A 232-nucleotide genomic window follows, 5' to 3' on the forward strand; every position below is an offset into this window, starting at 1 on the left:
CTGACCTTTCTCTGCTGCTTCTCCCAGGCCGGGTCCAGGAGCATGTCTCTATCCCAGTCCTCTTCGGGCTGCATGTAGTCGTTGGTTTGCTGGGAATCATAATGGTCCATGATGGTGCGCGCGTGCTAGGGGCTGGGTTTCTTCCTCCACCTTCTCTCTCGGCGGCGGCGACTGCTGCAGCTGCTACTGTCCCGGAGTGGGGTGGGAGTCGAGCCGGGCTGTGCTGTGCTAG

The 232-nt window shown here is 61.2% G+C and overlaps 1 protein-coding gene across 1 annotated transcript in view; it reads right to left on the reverse strand.

Annotated features, from left to right (window-relative positions):
* ACTN1 (actinin, alpha 1) overlaps nucleotides 1-226 on the reverse strand; it is a gene marked incomplete at its 3' end in the record, with an annotated part of 99366 nt that extends 99140 nt beyond the window's left edge. The window contains exon 1 of the mRNA XM_005877962.1: nucleotides 6-226. Within this exon, the coding sequence (XP_005878024.1) occupies nucleotides 6-110 (105 nt within the window). The remainder of the gene's footprint in view (nucleotides 1-5) is intronic.
* Between the last annotated feature and the right edge of the window lie 6 nt (nucleotides 227-232).

The sequence above is a fragment of the Myotis brandtii genome, unplaced genomic scaffold (genome assembly GCF_000412655.1).
Source record: "Myotis brandtii unplaced genomic scaffold, ASM41265v1 scaffold536, whole genome shotgun sequence".
Lineage (NCBI taxonomy): Eukaryota > Metazoa > Chordata > Mammalia > Chiroptera > Vespertilionidae > Myotis > Myotis brandtii.